The sequence below is a fragment of the Simochromis diagramma genome, unplaced genomic scaffold, assembly GCF_900408965.1.
Source record: "Simochromis diagramma unplaced genomic scaffold, fSimDia1.1 OVJJ01000327.1, whole genome shotgun sequence".
In the NCBI taxonomy this organism is placed as follows: domain Eukaryota; kingdom Metazoa; phylum Chordata; class Actinopteri; order Cichliformes; family Cichlidae; genus Simochromis; species Simochromis diagramma.
Genome location: NW_024386768.1, coordinates 199,319 through 224,818, shown reverse-complemented (window position 1 = coordinate 224,818; position 25,500 = coordinate 199,319). Strand labels below are relative to the sequence as shown.

The following is a 25,500-nucleotide window of genomic DNA, read 5'->3' as shown; positions in this document are numbered from 1 at the left end:
TAACTGTGCATGACGACATCATAACATGAAGAAGCACCTCAGATTTGTTTCCCGTTTGGCTTCTGTGAGTTTATTCTGTGGTCACATTCCTCCACGGAGTTATTTATTCGTTTCTCTGGAAGCAGGAGAAAAGGGGCCTCCTCCTCCTTTTCCTCCACAAAGTGCAACAGTCCGGCGGGTCCAGCAGCGAGCAGCCGAACGTGGAGGCTGAAGGGCGGCGTGCTGCGCGGAGCTGGTCGGTAACACAACAACACAACAAAGTGCTCCGCTCCGCCGCCGAGTTTCACGGTGTGTGTGTGTGTGTGTGTGTGTGTGAGACTTTCTCTCCATAGAGTTTCACTGAGTTTACATCCGGGTTTTTTCCCTAGGCAATGGGAGTCGCAGCACCGCCGTTCCTTAGGCAAAGTGAAATAAATTCGCCGCACCGACACAAAAAGTAGTCCGCTTCCCGAACACATCCCCCCCGCGCCTCGGCTCGCTCATCGGCCCGATTTAACGAACTTTAACGGCCATAAGGACCGACATCGACCGCTCCCCGGCGGATAAGCGAGCTCCCGCCGGAGCCGCGAGGAGTTTTTGTGCCCCTTCGTCCAGCTCCGCGGCGCAGGGATCTGTGATGTGCTGAGGCTGAGCTGAATGAGATTGAAGAAGAGTTCTTCTTGTTTTGTAGCTTCAGTTTCTCTCTTTTTACACAATTTCCACTAAAAGTCACCCCGAAACACGACAGCTGGGTCCAGCCCCGCGGGGAGGAGGCGGCCGGGCTGTGTGTGCGCCTCTGTTTCACCGCGGATCGGCTTCTTACACACATATATATTTAATTAATCCAGAGGAGGACTGCTGCTGAGTAAGTGCACATTGGGCTTTTTAATTTCATAACTTTAATTTTCCCTGCTGTCAAACTTTACGCGTCTCCTGCGGCCGCCCGTGGTCGAGTGTCTGCGGCTGTTTGCGGGCAGGTGTGCGGGGCTGTCGGCCGGTGTGTGTCCGCTGTGTTCCCGTGTGTTTCTGTGTGTTTAGCTGCTCTGTTTCTTATTCTAGGAGTTGATATTCTGGAGGACAAGGGGCCGATGTAACTTGGACCCACCGACGCCTGCTCGCTGTCAGGGCTTTTTTTCTTGACTCTTGTAAAAAGATGGCGTCTTTCGGGACTGTTGGAGCCCGATTCGAGCCGTGCCCCCGGCCCCTGCCGCCCCTCGGCCGCCGTGTTTTTTTATCTTTGATGGAAGTTGTTATCAGCGTGGCTGCTGGCTGCGTTAGCTCCGCGCGGCTAACAGGATGGTTAGCATTAGCGGCTACGGCTAACGTTATCCACTTGTTCTCAGCCTCAGACGGAGCAATGTCGGACGGTTTTTTTCACACCGAAACACCGAAAAACAGCCCGTAAACCGCGACGGTTCTCCCAAACAGGCGGCCGGGGGGCTCTCCGAGGGGGGACCGAGCGTCCACAGGGCCGCAGAGGCTTAATAACACGGTTATAAAACATTAATTTGTCTGCCCGAAACAAAAACCCACTTTTCAGTGTTTGAACTCCCGCAGCAGCAGAAGAAGAAGCACTTGGCGGCTTTCATCTTGAAACCCTCCATTTTAGCTTCATTTCTTCCCTTTTCGGGCCCTCTGCGGAGGCACGCGGGGCTGCTCGGGGAAGTTTATCCCGACAACTTGGCGTCCCACCCGGGGAGCAATTACTCCAATTAACCGGCGGCCTCCACAGCCCGCTAACAACCGCCGAGCACCTCCGCTCAGGTGCTGCACGTATGGACGCTTCTCAGGTGGACCCCCCACCCCAACACTACAGGTCCCAGTACTCAGGGCCCCCAGCTCGCGCTGCAGGCTGGAGCACAAAGTACTTTTACTCATCGCTTATGCTGTACTACTGTACCTCGGGGTGGGATAGAAGTACTCGAGTATTTTTGCTTTCTGTTGCTTTAAATCTGTCCTGCAGTAAATTTAGACGTTTACTAACTAAAAACACCAAACAGTAAGTCACAGTACTTTGTTTCAGGATGTAACAGTTACTTTTTTATTAATAAGTAATGCACTACTGCTGTAAGCAAGGGCTGTTTAAAGTACTCGGTTAATAGAAGTATTCAAGTATTTGTGTTTTCACTCCGTGTGTACTAACGAAGCCTTTTAACAATGTACTACAGTAAATCAGAGTACTTCGTTTCATATTCCAGACTGGTAAAGTACTACTTTATTCATTAGTTATGCAGCACCACGAAGTGCAGTTTAAAGTACTTTGAAAGTGAAAGTACACAAATATTTTTATTTTCACTCTAGTAAATTTCAGACGGAAGTACTGCAGTAATGAAGCTTTTTTTAAACAAAGTACTTCAGTAGGATCTAATTCAAAGTACTTTTTTAATAATTAGTAATACAGTAGTATAGTTTTGGACTTGGAAAACTGTTGTACTACACTTCAGAGGGACACACTGCAGTAATGAAACGTGTACAACACAGACCCTCGTCCTGTGGTACACGGTGCTCTTTAAAGTACTTTTTTAATGTGTACTGCTATATCTAAGTGCAGTTTTAAAGTATGTAGATAGTAGAAATATTCAAGTGTGTACTAATGAAGCTTTTTAACAATGTACTACAGTAAATCAGAGTACTTTGTTTCACATTTCAGACTATAGTACAAAGTAGCTTTTATGAACTAGTAATGAAGTACTACTAAGTACAGTTTTTAAGTATTTTGATAGTTGAAGTACACAAAAATCCTTATTTACATTCTGAAGTAAATTTCAGAGGGAAGTACTGCAGTAATGAAGGTTTTTAAATACAGTCAGAGTACTTTGTTTCAGGCTGCAGTATAAAGTTGTTTTTACCAGTAAGTATAAGTACTATTTCTGGGTACTTGGATAATAAAGGTTAATGATTACATTTTCTAGTACTTCAAATTTGTACTCCACAAGATTTAAAGAGTAAATGTACTGTACAAACCAAACTTTTTGAATAGAAAAGAGTAACTGGGAGTACTTTTCGTAGGATCAGGCTGTAGTTTGTAGTACTAAAATACATTTGTTACAGTTTCTATCAAGTTTAAGGTATTTGTAAAATGGAACTGCAGTACTATTTACATTTCTGGTACCTTAAGCGTGTACTAAGTGGTGGATTCATGAGTAAACCAAAGTACTTGTCCCATGTTATAGACTGCAGTTTAAAGTACTTTGTAATGCAGTACTACAATGTATAAGTACATTTTTGAATGACCTGGACCATGGAGTACTTTAGTGTTTATTTGTCCTCTTCTGTACTTGTACTTAAACTATAAGATGGAAGTAAGTCTTTTTTTACTAATTAGTACTACAGTACTACTACTTCTAACTAAGGTTTGAGGTACTGTACATGTACTGCTCTAGACTGCATTTCAAAGGGAAACACTACTGAATACTGCAGTTTTAATAGTTGTATGTACTCATAAAGCAGATGTACCTGAGTATTAGTATTTTTTGTTACTCTGTTCTTGTATTCTACAAGAGTTTTGTTACTGCAGGTACTTACAAAATACACAGTACAAAAGTACTTTGAGTCCCTTTGTCTCAGGTTTCAGGCTGTGTTTAAAGTACTTTTAACAGAGTACTACTGAACTTAAATACATGTTTGAGCTGCTCAGAAACTGGAAGTACTTCAGTTTTATTCTCTTAGTACTACTAAAGCTTTTCAGTGACAGTTGTATAATGCAGTACTTTCCCCTGTTTTTAGTTTTCAAGTACTTGAAAAGTAGATTCCTCGAATACTAATACTGCATAGAGATACTTTACTCCAGTAGGAAGTACATGCACCTGAATGTTTTAGACACAAATCAGAGTAATACTTTAAACCACAGCACAGAAAATCACAGTACTTCATGACTCAGGTGTTGAGTTTTGGACATGAAGTACTTTCTACTAAATTAGTAATACAGCACTACTGCATCTTGTGTAGTATTGAAGTACTTGGAAAACAGGTCTAGTGGTTAAATCGTGTACTTTTAAAAACAACAAACCGGAGTACTGCGAGCCACTTAAAGTACGCTCGATTCAGCAGTACTACATGTATTTAGTTTATATGTTTATGTACTTGGAAAAAAGCACCCGAGTACACGTCTGTCTGTGCTTTACAGTAATGACGTAGTATTTTTCTCTAGGTTAATATTAATATGTACTTCAAAATAGTTAAGTACTATAGTTAAGGTACTTTTTCCCTCTGAATGAGTTTACATGTAGTATGTACTAATGCAGTACTTCGTAGTATTAATGGAGTTGGTTAAACTTGAAGGAAAGTCAAAGTACTTTTTGTTTCACTGCACAGTTTTTGTGTAATTACAGTTTTTAAAGTACAACACAGGAAATCAAAGTACTACTGAGAAAAAGTACTTCATGCCACAGCCTGAAACTCAGTACAGGAAGCTAAAATACTCTGTTTATTCTTTTAAAAGTACTTTTTACTGCACTCAGCTTATCTGAATACTACATTTTTAAGTACTTCTCCACATTTGTGGTGGAAAGTACTTGATGAACGACGACATCGATGAGTATTTAAATCTGATTTTACTAATACTCTGTACTACATTAAATGTTGTACTTTTTACTGCATTATTACTGCAGTTACTTTGTTGTTTTGAAACTTTTGAAGTAGTAAACATTAAATCGCAGTACTCCGTTCCCGGGTCACAGGCTGTGTTGTAGTACATTTACGACACGTGTAACGACAGTTGGAGGTACTTGGAGTATTTTCTCTAGTGTACTCCTGTACATTTTACAGGTAAAAGTTCTTTTTACTGCACTAGTTTCAGCTTTCAGTCTTTCAACCATAAATCTGAGGATTTGAAAACAGGAAGTACTTGAATAGTTTTTCTCACATAGTAGTACTACTACATCATCAGTGCAGTTTTGAGGTACTTTACTACTTATTTTTCACTACTTGATACTATGTTTCAGATCAGGGCTGTGCGATATGACCACAATCTCATATCCCGATATAAGACATCTATCGTCCGATAACGATATAAATCAAAAACGTAACATTTTCTGTAAACTCTGTGAATCTCGGGCAGCTCGACCTGCCTGAAGTGTTTCCAGCTGCGCCTCATGTAGCTGGAGTCGAGTGTTTTAACCGATGCATGAAACGATACATTAAAGAGACATCAGTTGTAACGGCGCCGTTTTCTTTGTGAGTATTTATCACACGGCGTGCTGCGGGGAAAAGCCTGTTCTAACGTTTGAGTCTAAGCTTTATTTTTGAGCACCTGGCCGCTCTTTTTTACTTCTCATCCGTAAATAATCTGCTCTTTCACGTGATTCAGTTTATTTTGAAAAGTCTCAACAGGATCTTGAGCTTTATTGTGAAAGGTTTATGTGGAACATAAACAAGCAGACACGCAATGGTTTTACCGTCAACAGGCGCTTGTGCGTCCGTAGTGTGGTTATATTAAATATAAGAGAAAGAGAGAACTTTAATAAATTAATAATAACTACAGTGACATCAGAACATGAACAAATATTGCTGTAAACAGTTTATTTTGCGACACCACGAAACAAACGACAGCGTAAAATGAAACGACAGATGTTTTTATATCGTCGTCCGACACATATCGTTATATCCAACAGCCCTACTTCAGAGGATTATGTAGTACTAATTAAGCTTACAAAATACCCAACAATCACTCAAAGTACTTTGAGGCGCAAGCTGGAGGCTATAATACTTGTGTGTACTTACAGTGAAAGTACTTGTGCACTTCTTTCTTTTCTTTTTATTCTAATAAAACTTCAAAAATGTAAAAATGAAGCAGTTTTATGTTTTATGCACTTTATTTTGTAGCTTTTTCAGTTTTTATGAGTACTTTGGTACTTCATTTGTCTGCAGGTTACGGGCTGGGGTGTGAAGTACTCGAGTATTTCCATTTCTTTGTACTCCTGAGTACTTTTTCCTGATGTGCTGCTCACGTTAACCCCAAACAGCATTCAGAGACATGATGCGGATGTTTTTCCTTGATTAACTTCTTCTGTGGATTCGTCATATATAATAAATCATCTCAGGACCCTGGGTGTATTTCTGGCGACACTTTGAAGGGCCCTGACCCTTATGTTAGTTCCTGTTTCTGGTGTTTTTAGTTTAAATAATGTTTTTTGTCTCACTGATGCAAAGACATGTAAATGTTGGCATCCACACAGCAGGGGGCGCTGCAGGGGCAGGGATGAGCTAACAGGCTGGTGATGCAACACATTATTATGATGATGATCTTCTCTGAATGATTTTCTTTGTGTTTTTGAGGAAAAATGTGTCGGTTTATTCTTTTGTTTCCTCTCCAGCAGAGAAACACGAGCGAGTACTGCACAGGGCTCGCTCTTAATGCTCCTCAAAGATTGGTGTGTCACATGACCTCTGAATCACTGTGGGCAGTGTGACCTGATCAGGTTTGGCTCACATGTGAAAGTTTTATGGAGCAAAGAAAAACAAACCCAAACTGTCAAATAATAAAAAGAATCCTCTTAAAACGTGAACAGCAAACATTCACAGGAAGCTGAAAGCTTCAGGAAACATCAGCAGATGGTAGAAAGGTGAGGGCGTACAAATCGAGTCCACAAACGTGTGTTTTATTTTGAAGGTGTGTGCCGCTGCACGCCTGCTGAGTTGTGCTGGCTCAGGACTGATCGCTGTTAGAATAAAGACGTCTTTATTTAAAGTCTCCTGAACACACTGGGCCTGTAACGTGTGCGTTTGCTGTGTGTTGCAGGGCAGCACAGAGGGGTGGAGTCCGGTCCCACAGCCAGGTGGTGAGTGCTGTTATGCTGGAGTGTGAGGCTCATTAATGCTGATGTGAATGAAGTGTTTGATGTTTGGGCGCGATGAAGCTCGGAGCCTGTTTGTGTGTAATGAACAGCTTCAGGTGAGGTTACCTGCCCTGTAGTCATCCGTGTGTCTGTGCCTCGTTTCCTCTGCAGCACCACTTTAATGCTTCAGTTGGATGGTTTTCCTACTGGGGACAGTGTTCAGGTGAGAGCTCACACACACAGGTGTGGTAAGTGTAGCCCTGAAACACCAGCGTCTCACCTTTCTGTGTGTGTGCGCAGGCTGATCGATCGGCTGGCAGACTGACTGGATCCATGATGGAATTACAGACGTTACAGGAGGCCCTGAAGGTGGAGATCCAGATCCATCAGGTACGCTGTGGGCTCAGCTGTTTCCTGTCTTGGCCACTCGCTCTTCTTTTTCAAAGTTCAGCGTCTGCATGAACGCACTGAGGCAGGACACCGAGTAACGCTCCATAACACAGCCTGCTCCCTTTACTACAAATACATGCGGATCGAATCAGGAGGCAACAGGTGGGGTTTTTACAGGAGCCTGAGGAATAATTCTACTGTGAGTTTAAGTAGTTTCACAGGAAAAACAATGTTTCCACGGTACATCGTAACTTCATGTAAGCAGATTATGAAGTGGATTCATTGTTATTTAATATTCATTATGTTGATGTTCAGTCAGTCCTTTCTTTACCACCATAAATGTGACACCGTAACGTCGGAGCACAGTCGCACTGAAAACCACCCTGAAAACTGCAGCACGCTTACAGTGTAGGTGCTAGAAATGTTGTTTTTTCCACAAGATAAACAAGAAATAACACAATACTAATAATATACTAATATTACTGTAATAACTACCTGAAGTTACGCATCGCTTAAATTCATCTACAGTCTAATTATTTCTTTGTTTCCTGGGAAAACCTGACCTGTTACCTCCTAGTGTAGCTGACGTGTGGAGGTACATATAAGTGCATTATAATCCCAGTAAAATAAAGTGCAACTCTAGTAGGGGAGTAAGGGGTGAAGCCACATCCAGTCTGCAGACTGTGAGGCCTGCAGTGGGCTGTGTTTTAATGGAGCCTAAATCTGATTTTCACCCTGAAAACGTCACGTGGATGTCTGCTGTACTAAATGAAGTGATGAACAAGCTGAAAATGTTCACAGTGTGATGGTAAAACGGGAAAGAAGAAATCAGGGTCAGGTGTGGTCTCTTTTATCTGTTTTCATTTGTTTATTTAGTTTATATATGATCCTTATCAAAGGACGCGCGTCGGTCAGAGCGAGCGCTGCTCTGTTTCGGGTGCAGTTCCCTGTGATGACCAGCAGGTGTCAGCGTGATCTGTGTTTTCTCTCTTCTTTCTGCAGAAACTGGTTGCTCAGATGAAGCAGGACCCTCAGGTAAGGTCCAAGCTCTTATTTCTTATCAGCACCTCTGAAGCTTCAAACTTTTCAGATGTTTTTTTTCACGGCATTTGTTTTTTGTTAGAACGCAGATCTGAAGAAGCAGCTCCACGAACTTCAAGCAAAGATCACAGCGCTCAGCGAGAAGCAGGTATTTAGCTTTGTGCTAACGAGCTCGTGTCCGTGGGCTCGTTTAAAGCGTGACCTTCTGTGATATTAGAGGCTGAGTTCACCGAGGTGTCGTTTCAAACAAAGAAACGTGAGCTCGGAGCGCTTCAGCTTCACAGCTGTAGGAGTGACACGCTCCGAGGCCAAAGCTCAGCGCAGTGGTACAGTCTCACCTCATGAGCTTACATCATTCTGATATCAAACATTATTAATGAACGACACAGAACAGCCAGCAGTGGCAGAGACAGCGGTGCACGTTTGTGTCTTTGACTATTTGTTTTGCATCATTGTCACTTTGTGACTGGGTCGCTCTCTTTCATGAGCTTCGGTGGTCGTTCCTTTCTTCCTCGTGGCTGTTTGACTCTGTGTGTTTGGGGTCTTTCTCTATGGCTTTGTGATGTGTCTGGCGTTCATAATAGTCCCTGTGATATATCAGATGAGCGTGTTACGTCACGTCTGTGGTCTCTTTGTCTTCTGTTATTTTTGAACACTTTCATTGTGCCTCCTATTTTTATCTGCTCCCTGCGTGTTTCTCGCTGTGTTTGTTCTGCGTGTGAAACATTTTGTGCTCGCTGCTTCGACATCGTGCAGAATTAAAGAAGACGTTGTTGGATAAGAGTTTGTGCAGACTGAAGTGTGCTGAGATGATGTCGGAGTCGGGATTAGCTCAGATTATTGTGGGGAAACAGAAAGCCGTGCGCGTATTTGTGCAGGCGGGCATCTTGCGTAACCACAGATGACTAAAGTCGGTTTCAGAGAGTCGGCAGATTAGTCTCGCGCTGAGCTCGGCTCCCACCTGATGATAAACTGCCTCAGTGGGAATATGAGCAGGAGCGTGAGGGGTGGGCTCAGAGTAACAGTCTGAAGGAAGTTCAAAAGAAGAAATGTAGGTGATTTTCTGCTCCAGCTTCTTCTTCTTGTAATTAAACTGGCAGCCGTGCAGCTGCTCTCATGGCCTCTTTGATTCTGGGGAAAAGGAGCGAGATTTTTGTATTGCACTTTTTCTTTCATTCAGATGTGCTGGGAAAAAGTGCATGACCCTTGACCTTTTTTTTAGAGCGTGCGCCTCACCATCACGCGCTGACGTCATCACGCCTGAACCTCCCGAGTCGCAGGCCGAGAAAGACTGAGTTAAACAGGAAGTGTGTGTTTTTAGAATCGGACCTGTGAAAGCAGAAGTCCTGCGAGATTAAACATCCCTGTGCGGCGGCGGCGGCGGCAGCAGTTGAAGTGCTGCACGTTATTGGCAGAAGGTCAAACAGTTCTCTGAAAGCCGCCACTTTCCTCCTCCTCTGTTTCTCTGCTTTCTCTCTCGCGGCGTCCTCATTGTGTTTCACTCCATTAAGTTCCTGCTTCTGAGTCGACTGTTGCTAAGCAACAGATGGGCTTTATCCTCCGACTGAGAATTCAGTCGCCAGTGTGTGTGTGACCTCCTGAGCTCCACCCCTTTCTTCTTCTGCTTTTCATTCTTTTTGCTTCTTTCACTTATTTCTCTTTTGCCCCTCCCCCTCCTCCTCAGTCATGCAGAGATGCTTGGGTACTTATTTGTACTTATTTGTACTTATTTTCACAGTAACTTTTCTAAATTAAATGATCACATGAACAATCACCAGTTAAAAAAACACACTTTTTATATGAGTCTGCCCCAAAGTAAAGTTTAAAAAGCTTTTTCCTCTGAGAGTCGACCCTCTGCCTCCACACCCTTCAGCCCCCCCCCCATTATATCGTTTGTTCCATACTTTGTTTCAATAAAGCTTTTTTGAATGGAGAAGTGGCGCCTGCTGCGGGAATAATGTCCTGTGCTCTCGCCTGCAGAAAAAGGTGGTGGAGCAGCTGAGGAAGGAGCTGCTGGTGAAGCAGGAGCCGGAGACCAAGCTGCAGCTGCAGGTCCAAACTCCTCCAGGAGGAGGAGACATCAAGCCGGCCAACCCACTGCAGAGCCAGCAGATAGCTGGAGCGCTGCAGCAGGTATGAAAGCCGCCGCGCCGTTTACAGGATGACTTAAAATCCGACTGTCTTTAAATGTGTCGTGGGTTAACTTCTCCCTCCACAGACGCTGACAGTGACGCCGGTCCTCACCACAAAGACGCTGGTGCTGAAAGCTGCCCCCGGCACCGTCCTTCCGCAGCGCCCGCCCACCGTTGCTATGGTAACCACAGCTATCACCAAACCCGACTCACAGAATGCCCCCATCAACCTCCAGGTGGCCGGCAAGCTGACCAATCAGAGCTCGGAGCCCATGCGGCTGGTGTCCAAGAACGCCATGGTGGTAAGTGTGCTGTCGGTGCGATCTGTTCGAGCTCAGGAGACGCTTGAGACCGCCGCCTGCTGACCCGCCTGCGTGCGCTCTCACGTGACTCTGTTTCTCTGAAAGCGCTCGAGCGGGCTGTGGCGGCAGCGGCAGCTTCTAGCATCTCCCTCTGGGGGTCAGTTCCCCTCACAGAGGCGCATGATTGCAAAAAGAACACGTCACGACACGACTGAGGGTTTTCCAGGTGGTTTTCCACCACGGGAACATCTCTGCGCCCGTTCCTGGGCCGCCAGACACAACAAAGTACCACCTCTGGGCGTGGGTGGGTACTTCCTGGGCGGGCCTCGATGCTGATGGGGTAAACTGATCACAGCGAGGGCCATCTTTAAAAACATGTCAGGTGAAGAAGAGCAGAGCAAAGGGAAAAAAGCTTAAAAGTCAGAAACGGAGCGATCGAAATGACGAATCGTAACACAGCAGGTCGTTTTTAAGTTCTGCATACACTTGTTTTAGCCGCGTGGACAGGATGTAACAGCACGACCACCTGAGGTCTGCTAACCACCGTGATTAAAATACTGCACAGAAGACAGAAACGAGCGCAGCTGTCGAACAGCGCTGACGTGAACAGAGTTCAAACTTGGAGGTGAGGCTCGTGTTTCAGGTTTCAGAGCAGGGCAGGGTCCGGTTTGTGTTGGTCTCTGCTTTGGATGCAGGAACTGACAGAGGTCACAGTGTTCTGCACACGGTTCAGTGTTCCATCTGAAGGACTGAACTTTTCCTCCCAGGAATCTTTTCAAGGAAAAGACTGGAGACAGCTCGCTGACACAAACACCTGGATGTTACAAAGTATCAATGTTCCTCTGGATGTAGCGACGTCGCTACATCCAGAGGAACATTGATACGTTGTTATAGTTTTTGAGAAACATTTAGCCAATAAGAGTAAATGTATGTTTACAGTACGGTGCTGGGATGGGGCATGACTCCATGAGCTCTAAAAAGTAGATCTGGGTTTGTACCCAACCCCGAAGTTTATGAGCGTTTCACTGGCGAACAGCACCGGACCGATTTTGGTCCCTGGAGGGTTCCTCGTTCCTGCGGTGCAAAAGCAGCTGCTCTGTGCCAGTTCTCCATCCTGCTCCCTCAACAGAGCCCACAGGTGTGTGATCTACCTGCTTTAAAGCCCGCGTGTTCTCAGAGTTACTTACTCCCACGCTCTGCTGTCAACGCTTGGCGACGCGTCCCGAACCGAGCGCAGCAGACGTGTCGGTCAGATGTCAGCAGCACAGATCCACAATCTGCTGTGGTTTTGTCTCAGGTGCAGGCCGCCGCCCAGCCAATCAAAGTTCCTCAGTTTGTCCCGCCTCCTAGACTGACGCCTCGACCCGCCTTTCAGCCACAGGTGCGTCACTGTGAGACCCGCCTCCGAACCCTAACCCCCTCAGATCAGTGTGTGTGGCCCACCCGACGTGGCGTGCTCACTCTCCAGCAGAGGGCGGGAGCGCGCCGAAGCAAACGCTCATGCCTTGCTCCGTGGCACTAAAACATTGTTTTCTGTGTGCTGCCTCTTACTCATCACTTCTCCTCTCGTTGTGCTTCTTTTAATTTCCCGACTGACCTGTGAGCAGGTGTTTTTGGAGGTTTCCTGCCTGTGTACCAGTGTCTTTTACCTTTCTTTGGTCAGAGCTTGTTTCCTGCAGCTTCTTGGTATTTTTGTGTTTCTGGCTGTCGGTGTGTTTTAACCCTTCTACTGGAGGAACGTGGGCGGTGTTTGTGCTGAGTAACGCCACCGGGAGCTCGGGCTCAAACATCAGAGTTAGGCCTCAGAAGTCGTCCTACCAGGAGCAGCGTTTGTCTGTTAGCTCAGAACAAATACTCGAGTACTTCTGTATGAAGTTTGAAGGGTTGGGCTTATAAAACTATTAAATATTGTTAACAATATTACGTTTTGTTTTTTTCCCTCCACCAATCACGTTTGACCTTATTGGTGATTTTGGAGAAAATCCGTTTTTATGTTTTTATCTAATGTGTTTTTCCATTTTTAATAAGTCTAAACGATTCGTGTCCTTTCTGTCCTGCCAGCACATCGTTACATGTGTACAGTGTATCTTATACTGTTAGAGTTTAATGACAAAATGCTTTATAAAACATTAAAGCTTTGCAGTGCCTGTACCTCTGAAGCCCCGCCCCCTGTCTCACTCTGAAGGGCTCATCTCACCTTATTCCCTGAGAGTGAGCTGTAGGTGTGGTTAAAGACTGGGACTTTGGAGGCGGGGCTTGTGTGGTAGCAGAGCTGGCACTGCTGTATGATGTGGTGTATCTGTCTTTTTTGATTTAATACATAAAAATAAATGAACTAATGTTTGTAACATTCCTCTGCTTCAGCAGTAGCAGTAAAGGTAGGCTCAGTCAGGCTGAGGTAGAGCTCCACAGTGGCGTTACCTGGCAGTATCAGGTCATTTTTATGCCGATTTGTGATTGGCTGTGTGTCGTCATCAGGTCCGGCCAAAGCTGGCCACGCCCACCAATGTCCCTATCGCACCGGCCCCTCCCCCACCCATGATGGCGGCCCCCCAGTTGCTGCAGCGGCCCGTCATGTTGGCCACCAAGCTCTCGTCCTCGCTGTCGTCGTCGGCGCCCATCCACCAGGTCCGCATCGTCAACGGCCAGCCCTGCAGCAAGACCGGTGCCGCCCCGCTGACGGGCATCGTCATCACCACGCCAGTCTCCGCTGCACCCACCCGCCTCGCCAGCCCCGCCCAGGTGCCCCTGCCCACCCCCGTCCCCACTCAGACTCCGGTCCAGCCGATCCAGATCAGCAGCCTGACCACTGAGCCCAAGGTAAGGTCCTGCGTTAGTACTAGTTAGTACTGCGTTAGTACTGCACTGTTTAGCACAGCAGGATCTGAAATATTTTAATCGTGGTCTTAGATTTTACTTTTCAGAAACCTTTGGATAGTTTTGTAGTTCTGATGTTTAAACAATAAGGCGATGACCTTAAAGATTTAAAGGTGGCGCTCGTGTGCCGCTGCTCCTCCGACACGCTGTAAAGGGCTGTGTCCAGCGCTGAAAGGTTGGATATCAGTTTTAGTTCATTTACAGGTTAGGGTTATGTGCCAGTATAGCACCCCCCTGTGGTGATTCAGGTAACTACAGCACTGAAACGAACAGGCCTCTCAGACTTCAGCAGGGTCTGTTTTTCCCTCTAAAAGTACTGAAGTGGTTTATAAAGCTGGTGTCTGTATAGACGAGGAGAACCTCACTAAGGATCTACTTTTACTCGTGGATCCGGCCCGCACGTTTAAATTCTGCTGCTGTGACGGTTAAATCTCTGCGCCTCTTTCCCGACAGCGGTGATCAGAGGAAACGTACCTGCTCTCCGGCTGGAGCATCGGGCAGCTGGACGCTCACAGCTTGTTTGGGTGTCGTTAGTATGTTCGAATTGATGATTAGTCAGCGCTGCAGAGCTGCGTGCGGGGCGTCGTCTGCTCGTGTCTTACTGCCACAACCTCTGAAGGTCCCGTGTTTGCAGCTGATGGGTTCTCACTGGAGTCTGGACGCCTGTTCGACCCTCGGGTCTTTGAACGATGGCGCTGTGTCACATTGGTCCATGTTATCGAAGGAGGCCGTGTGGAGGCCTCTGCTTCTTTCTTCAATGAAAAACAGAAAATAGAAATAATGAAAATATAAAGAATGTTCTCTTCTGTGACTTAAGCTCGCCGTCTTCGTCTCGTCTTCTCTCAGCAGACTGTTAAACCGGGAGGAACAGAGCAGCACGCCGTCGTCAGCCTCCCGTCCTCCTCCTCAACCGCTCCTGTGTCTCCTCCTCCCAGGCCCCCCAAGAAAGAGGAGAACCCAGAGGTATGACCCACAGAGGGACACACAAGTCGTGTATTTTCTAGCACAAATCACTGAACCGTTTCTCTGTCGTCACACGTTTCACCTGCAAATTCTAGATATTAATATCTTTAAGTAAATGTTGTTGTTATTATATTGTAGTTCAAACGTACGCACACAGGCTGATGTTATAAAAGGAGATAAAGGCGCACGATGTTCCCAATGATCCAAAACCCCAGAAAAAGCTGTTTACCAAAACTCCCTCAGTTTTATTTATGCAGCAGTCGCCTCAAGGTGTTTTATATTATTAGACCCTAAAATAACCCAGAGAAACCCACCAATCATATGACCCTATGAGCAAACAGATGGCGACAGTGGGAAGGAAAAACTCCCTTTTAACAGGAAGAAACCTCCGGCAGAACCAGGCTCAGGGAGGGGCGGGGCCACAGGGAGAGAGTGGGTGGGGCTTCATTGTGTGCCTGGGTGGGGTTTGAGAGCGAGAAAAGAGGCATGAGAGGAGCTGCTTTACTGCATCGATATAAAATACTTTCATTCTGCATCTCATTTGAAAATGTATCATTTTAAAAAGATGGATTTATGTGTCAGGACGTTCTCCTGCAGATGTTTACGTTGATGCTTGAGCACGTTTTGCTGCCACACAACTTTGTTGTTGTACCAAACCTGCCAGCGTGATGATTCACCTGCTGTGTCTCCTTTAGAAACTGGCCTTCATGGTGTCCTTGGGCCTGGTAACACACGACCACCTGGAAGGTGAGCGATGGTTTCAGTCTTGGTGTCGTGAAGCTGCTGCGTGAGCAAACATCTGCCGGAAATGCTGATGTGTTTTTATTTGCAGAAATTCAGAGCAAAAGACAGGAGCGTAAGAGGAGAACGACGGCCAACCCGGTGTACAGCGGCGCCGTGTTTGAACCCGAGGTACGTCCCAGACTCCCGTTTACCTTTGTGAATTTAGAGTCAAGCAAAGTACGATGACATGTTTATGAGTTTGGGTTGATTAAAGTAGTTTTCACCAATATTTTGCCTGCTGAGCGACTTAACGACGTTTTTCTCTTTTGTTTCAGAGGAAAAAGAGTGCAGTGAGTTACCTGAACAGCCCTCTGCACCAGGGGACCAGGAAGAGAGGTCTGTATGAAAAACAGACCAAAGATGATGGAAATGACAGTAGAAACCAGTAGAGACTGAACGATGCATGACAATAGAATCAGGCAGAGCTACAGTAGAGACGATAATCAGCTGAGAGTCGTGGCAGTGCTGCAGAGAAGAGTGTGTGTGTGTGTGTGCTTCATTGAGTGGAAGAAGAGTAGAAACAGTAGATCAGTGTCTGATCTGATGCTCGGTGCTAATAACGTGCTGTGAAACTTTTCTCCTGCTTCTGCTTCCTGTCTCTGTCGCTTCAGTCGGGTTTCCATCTAAAGCCGGATTCATGCTCACTCGTCCTCGAGGCTCTGAAGCTTCAAACGGGCTGAAACGCGCCCGCGTGTCGCGTCATTTAGTGCCGATGATGTCAGGTTTCATTCGCAGACTAAACGCAGACATGTACCCTCTGAAACGATGCCGAGGTTGGTGATCAGAGCTGTGGAGCCTCCGATGAAGGAGGATGAATCCGGTTAGACCCTCTGTTTTCTCTGGGAAGAGCTGAAATGCATTCTGGGAATTGTAGGAACACCCTGACTCCCAGTTAACGCCCATGATGTTTGTTTGCTGGGAGCCACGCCGCCGGTAACACGACTAACGGTGTTTCTGATTCGATAACATCACACTTTCCGACAGTCGAGCTGCAGACGTCGTAACGCTAGACGCTAACCTCACACGCAACTCGTGGCGTCAGATTTTAACACGCCCTGAAAGAGGCGGAAGAAGTCTGCGTCAGTGTCTGCACTGATGTTCGACTGTTCCTTCGCCCTCCAAACGCTGGCCTCGGGTTTCCACCTCGCTGCAGCCGCTCTCTTATTCATCTCTTCCTGTTTGTCTTTTAACTTCGGGTCTTTGTTAAGCCAGTAACGGGCTCGCAGGTCGGCCCGACTGAGCGCCCAACCCACGGCGTGCCTGTCGGGTCCATGCATCTCATACCCGTATTAAGCCGTTTTATGACTTTTAAGTGGCAACAGGCTGAGCCGCTCGTGCCGAAGAGGCCCGGAAGTCGAAAGACAAAAAGGCGAGGTGGGAACGCGAGGTCGGCACCCGGGGTGTTGACTTCTGACACGAGTCCACGGGCAGCTTTGTACTAGAGCTTGGCGTCAGCTCGCTCGGAGCACTAACCCTGCTGTCTGTGCTTCTGACTCCTCCTCTTCCTCCTCTTCCTCTCTCACCCTGACTCATGCTAGCCAACGAAGACTCCCTTTCCAAGGTATGTCATACAGACTGTTTGTTTTTGTTTTCTCCCCCCTCTCCATCTTTCTTTTTTTCTTTGTTTTCCGTCTTTGTCGTCTGTCTCATTTCACCCAGGTCGTCCACCCAAATACAGCAGCGTCCCGGACCTGGTCAGCCTCACCCCGACCTCCCCCTCCAGCCCCGTCCATCCCCTCCCCCTGCCCAGCCCCAGCTCTGGGGATGTAAGTAACGATGGGGGAGACGGACAGCTCAGAGGGTTGGACGCCCCGTCACACACGGTCCTTTTGGCCCAGTAGCTCTGTCACCATTTGCACTCCTCCATTAGTTTGTCGTCTCCATGACACTCATCCGCACTCATCACTTGATTTTACTTTGACTCAGCCTTACAAAGTGAACAGAGTCCTGTAGCGTCATTGATAACTCTACTGCAGAGCACATTCTAACTCCCCTGTGTGGGCTCAGTCGATTAACACAACACACCATGTCATTAGAACAAGCCCAGACTGTAAACTAAACCAGATCACGGCGCCCCCGCCTTGCCTCTCCACTGATGGTTGGTGGGGAAACTGATTGGTCCAATTCTTCCTCACAGGGAGACATCCATGAGGACTTCTGCACTGTGTGCAGACGCAGTGGCCAGTTGCTCATGTGCGACACGTGTTCTCGTGTTTATCACCTGGACTGCCTGGATCCACCCCTGAAAACCATTCCTAAAGGCATGTGGATCTGTCCAAAATGCCAAGATCAGGTAACCGCAGCAGACTGATCCTGAGTCAGGGGGAAGGGGGTACTGCAGTCCAGACTGTGCAATGTGCTTCCGGCGGGCCTTCTGCCACGCTGGCCTGAACTTTAGGACTGTTCGATCCTTTGTAAGCAGAAACGTGATGCAGTATTGTTCTTTTGTGCTTCTGTCTCATTCATTGTGTAAAGATCTGCATCTCACATCCATCCACCCCATTGCTCGTCCCCGTATCGGCCTCACCGCAGGGTGGTGGCTAAATTTGTCTTCCTGAACTCTTTTCCGAGCTTCCGCCTCTGTGAAAACTCCCAGCTTCTCTCTCCAGATCCTGAAGAAAGAAGAAGCCATTCCCTGGCCCGGCACCCTGGCTATCGTTCATTCCTACATCGCTTACAAAGAAGGTGACGGCAGCTTTTGCTCTTCTCGTGTGTCGCGTCTGCCGGGACCGGCGAGCTCTGACCGACTCTCCCGTCTTTGTCTTGCAGCTAAAGAAGAGGAGAAGCAGAAGCTGATGAAGTGGAGCTCAGAGCTGAAACTGGAGCGAGAGCAGCTGGAACAGAGAGTCAAGCAGCTCAGCAACTCCATAACAGTGAGCTCAGCGCACACGTTTATGCCTCGGTCCAGTCTCCAGTCCCTCGTTCATAATCTGTGCAGCGCTAAAGTTATGGCCATGTTTTTTGTGTTTGGATGTTGGATAAAGCACCGCGATGCTGCATTGTGAGAGGAAGGTTGTATAATTACCTGTCAGGTCCTGAGCGATCTGCCTCAGGGATGCTGAGTCGGGCTGGTAAGCGATGAAAAGAAGACAGGACAGCTCGTCGTACTGTAACTGTATTGTTTTAGAGCTATTCTCCGGCTTCACGTGAAATTCCAGCAGCAGCAGTGACGAGCGGGACTGTGTGCCGTAAACGAGCACAGCTCCAGGACAGACGCTCGTCCTCACGGCCGTCACAGTCACAGGGATTTTTACTGTTGTTGCAGTTAAATGCCTGCCGCCAACTTCAGCTACTGTGAATTGTCACTGCTCTCTTTATTTGAGGAGATGAAACTAAAACCTGTTTTCATTTTTTCAGAAATGCATGGAGACCAAAAACACCATCCTGGCCCGCCAGAAGGAGATGCAGCTCTCCCTGGACAAAGTCAAACACCTGATTCGCCTCATCCAAGCCTTCAACTTCAACCAGGCTCTGGCAGAGACGGAGGGCAAAGACATGAGAGTCCCGGACAGGGCTGAGGCCGCGGTCAGCTCTGAAGCTCCGCCCAAAGTCAACTCGGCGGAGAAGGTGAAGGCGGGGAGCTCCTTGGCCAGCGTCATCACCGAAGGGAGCAAGCCCGAGGAGCACGGAGCCCCGGGGAGCCACCAGACGGGCGGAGACACTTCCGGCCAGCCCGACAGCACAGTCCTAACGGCAGATAGCGGCACCGGCGTGGGGGCGGACGGAAAGGCGGGGCCGGGGGGAGGGGCTAACACGGGGACTGGTCTCCAGGCGGAGATCGTAGCCAAGCCTGAGACTGAGGTAGCCGCGGCAACTAATGTTCCTGCTTCTTCGGCCGTTGCCACCACCAACGGCACAGCCGAGCCAGCCCGTCCCGATCAGAGCCCCGGCGGAGGCCACGGCGCCAACGCCGCCACCGGCTCTGAAAACAAGACAGCTGCCGTCAACCCCCCAGAGACGCCGGCAGAGAAGAAACAGGAGGAGATCACCGGAAGCGATGGCAGCAACACCAACAACAGCAAAACCTCAGAACCCTCCCAGCATTCTTTGCCAGCTCTCGTCAGCAGTTTGGACAATAAAAAGTAACGCGGCGTCTCTTCAGTCGGGGAATTCAAACATATATATTAAAAAAAAAGACTCTTGCTTGCACCGTGTGGTGCCCTGAAGTTGCCAATCTGTATAAATGTTGTTTGTTTGCATTGTATTGTCAGACTGTGTCAATGGTAGATATACAGCCCAAGTCACGTGACTCTGGGAAGACGTAGGCCGTTCCACCCACTGAGCTGGGGTACAGGAAGGCGTGCGCACCAGTGTCATCATGCCAATTAGTGATAGACGTCATGGTGGGAATGCTCAAAGGGAGATTTAACTCATCATCACACCAGTGTGTGCCTGTTACAGTGGCCCCTGTTCCCTGCGAGGTGGGGAGACGGTTCACATGGGCACGAAGAACGCCGAGAACGTGGAGCCAAACATCTGTCAGGGGTTACTGGTCTAAAGCAGTGTTGTGATAAATGAACCTGTTCGTGCCCTCGTCCCAACGAACTTAATGTGAACGACCATGAACCTTAACCATCCGCCCCGACCTTCCCGATCGTCCGATCCTCGCCCGGCCGACCTCCGGATCTCTTCGGTGGAGAGAAACCCGTGCATCCCTTCACCCCTTCACTGTGAAAAGGCTTCAGTTTGCTTCAAACACAGAGTGGTGCCAACCACAGGCGCTGCAGATGCAAACAGTCCTAGAAATCTGGATCACGTCGCATCTGGGTGTTTTTGATCGGAAGTCAAACGTAGTAGTCTGTGAATTACGGTGAACTTTGCAGAGAAAATGATGCGTTAGCCAACACCGCTCACGCTGAGCGGCCTAACTTACCTTAACCCAGGTACCCGACAGCTGGGTACAAACAACTGTTGAAGGGAGCGAAAGATAAAAGGCTGAAAATGGGATTTTCAGTCGGTCCTGATTACCGCTAACAGCTCTGAAAATCATACCTTAGACTGATAACCTTCGATATCAGCCAGAGACCTCCTCAGACATCGTCTTTTTAAAGACGGCGGTTGGCGCTTTGAAGCACGCGGCTGCCTTGAAGGTGACGGGTCTGACTTTCCAGATGAGACTGATTGGCAGCATGTCCGCTCATCAAACCACACGTACACCTGGTGGTGTAAACCCGGGCTCACCTGCCCAGGTCCGAGAACAATACACAACATTATTGCAGAAACCTTAAAGGCCTTGGCATCGTCGCTCTTTTGAAGCACACTGACGCCTTTGGAAAGACTTCCCGAGCGATCCATAATCCCTACATTATTCCCACTCGCAGTCACCCGGTAACCAAACGGCCCATCCTCTCCCCATCTCCTCCCACCTGAGCTCAGGCAGCAAAGACGCCGAGCGGCGCGTTCGACAGGTACAAAGGACGAGGTCGAACAGGCTCTGTAGCCGAACAGATGTTTTCAGTGGTGTCGGTCAAGTGTAGTGATTGAGTTTTCATTCGTGAGTCAAGTGTGTCAACTGTGAGCACTAAATGTGAAATTGCAATACTGCAATGTCAACACACACAAACTATATCTGGGCTGTGTTTCTTTTTTATAGGAAAAGATATTCAGGTCTTCCTAGTCTTCTTCAGAATAAGTGCTTTCTGTTCCTGAACCTGCTGGACTGGCATTATCCACACACAAAGGAGTCCTCTTTTTGAAGCGGTCGTCTTTGCATCGTGTGCGTTTCTGTTGAATCCTGAACTGCCAAAACGACATACCCAAATTCAGCAGGGACAAGTCCACTTACTGTATCGAAAGATCAAATCGCCGGCGTTGTAAGATATTTAGATGCTACCATTTCAGAAATTGGAAGTCCCCAGATTGAGACAGGAGAGCTTACTAAACAATAACATTAAAGGAACTTTTTTCCTTCAAACGGTTTGTCGTACGAAGCTGCTCCTTCCGACGGATCTCAAAGGACGATAATCCTGAGATTAAAGCACAAGCTTGCTGCATTACAAAGAAGTGCTGAAGAGCTTTTTGTATGTTAATATGGAATTAAACAGAGTATGCATCTCTTTGTTGTGATGTGACTTATCCCCCACATTGCCAATATTTTTCTCGGAGGACACACAAACCTCTGTCTGACATGCGTAGTTCCTGTTTTTGGGAGGAGCGGCCCGAGAAGCGCCTTCGTCCCCTCGCGGTCAGACACGTGCATCTCTTTTCTTTCTGTGTGGCCGAAGCACGACGCTGTCGTTTGTGGCTGTCGGTTCAGGTGGGTCTGCTGAGCCGATCACTGCTGGCTTCTTGTTGGGAGCGAGGCAACGACGGCGCCTCTGGTTGTGCTGGAATTTCTGTCGCTTTCTTTCTTTGAGCTGTTTTGGAGCATCGTTGCCCAGGTTTCAGTCGCCCGGCGGCGTCTTCACCCCCGAGTGCCGACGCCGTTTGTTTTCTGTCATCGTGCACGTTCGCTGGGACTAGAGCCGCTGGATGCAGAGCTCCATATCGCTGCTCTGTTCTTTGCAGCTGGTCGAGAAGTCGAGCGATGACCTCGAGCAGTAAAAAAGATTTTGTGGCCTTTGAGTCGGGAATCCAAAACGATGCGTTGGAGCGCCAAAGTGACACGGCCAGCTTCAAAGCATCCAGGAGCTCTGCTGTGTGAGTGGCTGTGATACCCTGTAGGTGTGGGGTAGGCCCAGCAGCAGAGGAGGACGAGGAACACGTGAAGGTGGCCGCGTGTTTCAGCCTGTGTTGCTTACTGATGAAACGTCAGTAGTTGGACTTTGCTGCTAACACCTGTACAGTCTCTGGAGTGCTGATAGAAGGCGTTTAGCGACGTGCACGTGGCGGTGACCGCAGAGGTGAACACGCTGCAGGGCGACTGCGGGTGACCGTTAACTTCATATCACTACGACCAAGTCGGCATATCTGACACCCGGTGTTCTCGGATACAGACTGCCTTCATTCAGAAGATCCCACAGAAACGTTTCCATGCGTTCGGCCGCCGTGTCGCGTTTTATGCCGTCGGTCTGAAGAGCTCGGCCATTCGAACACAGATGGGAAAGAAGAGCCAGAAAAAAGAAAAGAAAAAAGGCAACTAAGGTGTCCCCGGGTCCCTCTGAGTATCATTCGTTGTGTGTGTCGTTGTTCGTCGGCGTTCTTCATCACGCGAGGCTGTGTTCACTCATGGGTAGAGCAGAGTAGTCATCGAGTCTCAACAAGGTTTTCTTTCAAAGAGCCCGAACTTGTGTTCCAGTCAGACTGGACCTCTCCCTCTGTACAGTAGGTACCTCGAGTGCCTTTCTTCAAACAGCAGATAATATTTGTCTCTTGACTTGCACTGTGACTTGTAGAACCTTACTAACCCCTCCGTATGACCCTCCGGTCCCCCGTCCCAGGAGCTCCCCCCACACTCCGGAGCACAAACTCGGTCCCTCCACCTCAGGCTGCCAGTAGTCAATGCAAGTTAAATCTACATTTCATATATGATGCCGTTTGAAATCGACCACATAGTGTTTTGTTGATGTTTAATAGAGGAGTTGCCTTAAATGTGTTTTATTTTCTTTTTTTTTCTGTGATTAACTTTTCCATTCGGAGAAAAAAAACACCTGTGCAGACGCGAAGGTCAGAGGTCGTTTGGTGAGAAGCAGTCGGGGTTTTCCCGACGATGATGATGATGACCTGCTCGGAGCTGTGTTGTGATGCACTTTTTGATTTGACCAGTATTATCGGACCGGGATCGGTCAGCAACGCAGAGCGCAGGTGTGAATCCCGGTTCCCCGGATTTCCTGGCTGGACTCGCGTTCGTTTTATTTTGAAAGGTCCATCGTTGCTTCTGCACTGTTCTGGTTCTTCTTTGGCTTCAGATAACGCCCGAGTTTGCTAAATCAGGTCACACGAGGCGTCTGGCATGATCAAACTTTGACCCGATTAAGAGCATCTGTCAGTGCAGCGGCGGCAGCGGAGCGCATGCCTTTTTATGCAAACTTTGATAATAGACGTGTCGAAACGTTTTTTTGATATGCATCTGCTTTTATTTTTACGTTTTCATGTGAAACTCGAGTCACTTTCTTTTCTTTGGGCGTTCTGGCAGACATGGATGCCAGAGCGCGCCGTTTAGGTGTTAAACATTGCAGCGACCATCTGGGTTTCTTCAGAATTAGAAGGTTTTTCCATGGATGTATGAAGAAGAACTGGACACCTGTTCTCCACTGACACGGTGCCGTTTGTGGGGCGGTCCTACCGCAGAACGCTTACCAGTGATTGGTAGAAGTAGCCTGTGGATTTGGAGTAACGTCACCCCACCACCAGCGCTTGGTTCAAACATGAACGCAGTCGACGGATTGTGCCCGCCGCTAGTTTCTTTCTGGGAAGTTACCCCAACTTTGACCTCATCAGCACCTTGTCAGTGGAACGCAGGAGGAAGATCATCGAAAAAGTAGTCCTAGCTTTGTCCGGCTCGTGGGTTAACAGAGAGAAATCGCTGCTGTGATTGGTTCTGCTTTGTTCAATGACTGTTTGATTCATGGCTAGGCCGAGGTTTAGGTGATGCCGGGCTACAGAGCAGGAGATCTGTGGGGGAAAGGAGGCATGCGTTAGGCCTGAGTGTCTGCCCTGCATCAGCTCTCTGGATACATCCATGGGTTTAGGTTCTTCGTTGTAGTCTTGATTTGGCTGATGCGGCGTGCCGACTGTTGGGATCCCAGCAGAGCTGCGAAGGTTCGGGGAGGAAGGCTCTCTAAATTGCTTCTCAGTTTCGATTTCGCCGAGCCGTCCGGGTGAACTTATCCAAAGAACACTGAGTGCATACATTTCGTCTCTGCATATCATACGGATGTCGTTTTCCTGCGTTGGCATCGCGCTCATGCATTCCCGCCCGTGGTCACATTAACCGCTCATGCATTCTAAAAAAACAAAAGACTGTGCTGGGGGGTCGTTCCTGCGAGGTAGTTTGCTCCGACTTTTAAGTTGTATCAGTTTTAAAACGATCAAGTCATGATTGTGGCCTTCTAGTATTCTGTCGGTACATGACGTCATTAATCTCTCGTGCCCGCCCGCCCATCTGTCTGGACCCAAACGTACACCTGCAGCTTCTTACCTCATCCACAGCTGATTCCATCGGGGTGTGTTTGAGTGCAAAAAAAGAAAAGTTCAAAAAAAGAAAAAACAAAAGTCTTTTTTTATCTTCCATTTGGTGAGATGCATTGTAGCGATATGAATAAAGAAAAAGTTCACCTGGTGTGCTGAATAATGTGTAAATTGGTAATTACACAATCTGAATATTTGTATAATTGTTTGTATTTTTTCATAATGATTTTGGAAAGGAATGTGTTTATTTTTTTGACTTCTGTTCCAGATGTGTCTTCTGTTGGCCTGACATTGTGACTGGTCTGGTGGGATTCTTACCTCTGTATTGAGCCTCTTCTGTGATGAATTCTTTGTATGCAGTGTTTAGGAAATACTGTAGGGAACATGGGGAGGAGTTGATATTAGGAGCATTTGATCAATTTGTATTTATTTATTTTATCATTTTGTTAATAAATTGTGAAAAGCAGACCGTGTGGTGCCTGCCTGTTTATTTCTCGGGCTGTTTAAGATTAAGATTTTGTTTTTAAGAAAGAAGCCACATTCATTAAGAACAAATGTTTGTATAGTCCCTAACAATAAAACCGCCGGCCCCTGTATTATAAATGAGAATATTTTTCCTTTTTTTTAAATCGTTTTTGCCTTTTAATTTGATTCGTTTCGTAGCTTTTGAATTATGTATATTAGATTTTCGTATGTTTTCTTCCAGATATTTGCGGAGTGGTGAGATGAAATGAAGAGAAGGCGTACAGCCTTTATTTCTCCTGTCTCTGTGAAAATTGTCAAAGTAAATTAGCCGATGTGGAGCTGCTGTCTGAGACTCAAACACAAAGCCATCGCTGTGGATGTGAGAAAAGATAAAAATGTTTTGCTTTTTTCTCGTTTCTAATCGGGAGCCTGCTCGGGTATTCTCGCTGGAGATCGGACACAAAGGAAGGTGCTCGTCACACACACTGTAAAAACACGAGAGTTCAGCTCTGACTGAATCCCGAGTCCGGTTTTAAACAACGACGATGACTTCCTGTGGTTAGTCGTCCCGCGGCTCCGTGCCCGTGTGCTTCCCGGACTGAAGCGTGTGGCGAACTGGCCAAACCCTAAAAACTAAACTCCCGTATCTGAAACCCGCCAAAGGAGAAAAGCACCAATCAGATACGAGCGTCGTGGTGTGTGATCTTTATATACAGACCCGTG

General features: G+C 47.4%; 1 protein-coding gene across 5 annotated transcripts; it reads left to right on the top strand.

The window, feature by feature from the left end:
* Window positions 1–410: 410 nt before the first annotated feature.
* Window positions 411–24,778, top strand: phf21ab (PHD finger protein 21Ab). 5 transcript variants are annotated; one of them, XM_040036894.1, is made up of 19 exons: window positions 411–844; window positions 6,719–6,758; window positions 6,927–6,978; window positions 7,056–7,145; window positions 8,148–8,180; window positions 8,269–8,334; window positions 10,167–10,319; window positions 10,405–10,620; window positions 11,918–12,001; window positions 13,099–13,440; window positions 14,344–14,460; window positions 15,156–15,207; window positions 15,293–15,372; window positions 15,519–15,579; window positions 16,903–17,009; window positions 17,381–17,536; window positions 17,853–17,928; window positions 18,013–18,116; window positions 18,601–24,778. In XM_040036894.1, exons 3-19 carry the CDS (start codon window positions 6,937–6,939, stop codon window positions 19,327–19,329), a joined length of 2,508 nt encoding a protein of 835 aa, XP_039892828.1. In that variant the 5' UTR covers window positions 411–844; window positions 6,719–6,758; window positions 6,927–6,936; the 3' UTR covers window positions 19,330–24,778. The 5 variants fall into 5 exon arrangements, with proteins under 5 accessions (XP_039892828.1, XP_039892842.1, XP_039892836.1 ...); XM_040036908.1 differs by lacking the exon at window positions 411–844 and adding an exon at window positions 862–6,542; XM_040036902.1 differs by lacking the exon at window positions 411–844 and having other exon boundaries at window positions 862–6,758.
* The last annotated feature ends 722 nt before the right edge of the window (window positions 24,779–25,500 follow it).

Bases quoted from the DNA above. Each gene is read 5' to 3' on its own strand.
- phf21ab (XM_040036894.1), top strand. From the start codon at position 6,937: ATGCTTCAGTTGGATGGTTTTCCTACTGGGGACAGTGTTCAG. The intron at 8,181-8,268 runs GTAAGGTCCAAG...GTTTTTTGTTAG, and splicing joins AGATGAAGCAGGACCCTCAG to AACGCAGATCTGAAGAAGCA. The intron at 10,320-10,404 runs GTATGAAAGCCG...CTCCCTCCACAG, and splicing joins TAGCTGGAGCGCTGCAGCAG to ACGCTGACAGTGACGCCGGT.